Below are 1,748 nucleotides of genomic sequence, written 5' to 3'. Positions count from 1 at the left end.
AAAGGTACGTCGTTACGCTTTGGCTTGTCATGTGGCATGGACTTACTTCAACGTCCTCGTGTGGCGTAACAGCTCTTATGGGTCCAGAAGCTTTGGATCAGGACAAACGCTCCAAATTGAAGGCCGTCAAGCCCGATGGCGAATCATGCGGTAGCAATCTCAAGTTGTATGCCGCCTATTTGGCGCCTACTGGATCACGGTGCCTGTTGAGTCTTCAGGACGCCAAGTCAGTCCAAGGATGTCACGTTGTGCCGCGAAGGACCGACGACGATACGGTAAGTAGTCAATACTTCTTGATGATGCCAGTGTGACCATGCCTCGGATGCGTCCGCGCATATAGTGTGCGAGAGTGGCGGCGTGGTGGGGGCTTGATGAGTTCGACGTCGACTCCCCTTTCAATATCTTCTTATGTGAGTGTATATCCCCAGGTTGTTCGACGTAGCCCTGATCCAGACTCCATATAGTGAGAGCCGATATACACTGCTTGTGGGACCAAGGGCATCTCATGTTCGTGCCTGAGCCTCATATTGTCAAAGATCATCTCGCACGATCTATTGTCCCCATAGGTGGTGCCTCGGTGAGTACAGAGACATGGGCTAGACTGGTATCTTGCTCACGGTGCTATCCAGTCGCTAGCCGAGCTATTTGCAGCGTCCGATGTCCCCGTCTACAGATATTGTGTCGTTGCCCATCGCGACCTTCCCGAGACAGAGGAGAGCGCTGCGTTTCCGAGGGATATCAAGATCTTGGGCTATGTGGAATCCCCAATTCCTCCCCAGCTCGTTATATACAAATGGGGGGTTGATCCTGTCGAAGAGTGGACTAAATGGGTTCGAAATGGCTCTAGATGCCTTCTACAAGCGCCACGGAGTCGATTATGAAGCGATCGAAGTTCTTCGTAATATGCTGGCTCTCTTCAAACGATACACAACCAAAAATCCGGCCGGCGAAATTTCGCGTCTCACTACCTAAAGTGACCTTTCGCTCTAGCTGTCTTAATCGGTGCGTTGGCTGTATTTCTCCATACCCCCATCATAACGAATATGAATTCTAGGCAGAACCAAGAAATCCACGTGTTTCTCAGTCGAAGCTGGCCCGAGAGTGATAATCAGGATGTTTACAGCCCCATTAAGGCTCCAACCATTTCATTTATATAAACTGTATATGCGTTTACAGCTGTTTACTTTATACGTTTATTTACGGTCAGTGCGTAGACAGTACTGATGTGCAAGGCCCGGCCCGGCCCGGCCTGAAAGCCGGGGCTACGGCCTGGCTTGAGGCGGCTTGGGCTTGCCAAAATCTCAGGCCGGGCCTTGATAGACGGCTCAGGCTTGGCCCGGCCCGGCTCAAGCTCAGGCCGCGGCTTGTTAGCAAGGAAGTGTGTTTATGTGGACGAGCAATAAAGCTTACCATTGTTATCAGTGATTTCGAAGACATCAACTCGAGCCTCCTCTGTCTCTGTAGTGTATCCCAGACCACCTTGAAGAAGCTCGATCTCAGTGGTAGGTAATATATCAAAGCAGTGTTCAAGGAGCGCACCTGAGTCACTGAATTGATAATGTTTACTGATGGTTCTGCTGTGTCCAAAGTATCAGCAAGCCTTCGCTGCCGGACATCTTGCCCAGAATCTCATCACATGTAGTTATAAGCTTCCATATTTAGAGATATAATACTTACATAAGTACTGAACAATATTGCTACATATGGTAATATTCCAAAGCCGGCTCACGGGTCGGCCTCCACTGGGG

At 50.0% G+C, this 1,748-nt stretch overlaps 1 protein-coding gene across 1 annotated transcript; it reads left to right on the top strand.

The window, feature by feature from the left end:
- Positions 1 to 29: 29 nt before the first annotated feature.
- POSPLADRAFT_1139166 (hypothetical protein) lies at positions 30 to 1,510 on the top strand (the record flags this gene model as incomplete). Its single annotated transcript, XM_024485004.1, has 8 exons — positions 30 to 275; positions 341 to 410; positions 498 to 577; positions 630 to 800; positions 848 to 1,002; positions 1,055 to 1,101; positions 1,215 to 1,378; positions 1,475 to 1,510. The coding sequence occupies 8 exons, from the start codon at positions 30 to 32 to the stop codon at positions 1,508 to 1,510; spliced, it is 969 nt and encodes a 322-aa protein (XP_024340469.1).
- Between the last annotated feature and the right edge of the window lie 238 nt (positions 1,511 to 1,748).

This window comes from Postia placenta, assembly GCF_002117355.1.
Source record: "Postia placenta MAD-698-R-SB12 unplaced genomic scaffold POSPLAscaffold_5, whole genome shotgun sequence".
NCBI lineage: Eukaryota > Fungi > Basidiomycota > Agaricomycetes > Polyporales > Adustoporiaceae > Rhodonia > Rhodonia placenta.
Note: the sequence above shows the minus strand (reverse complement) of the source record. Positions and strands in the feature narration are given on the sequence as shown.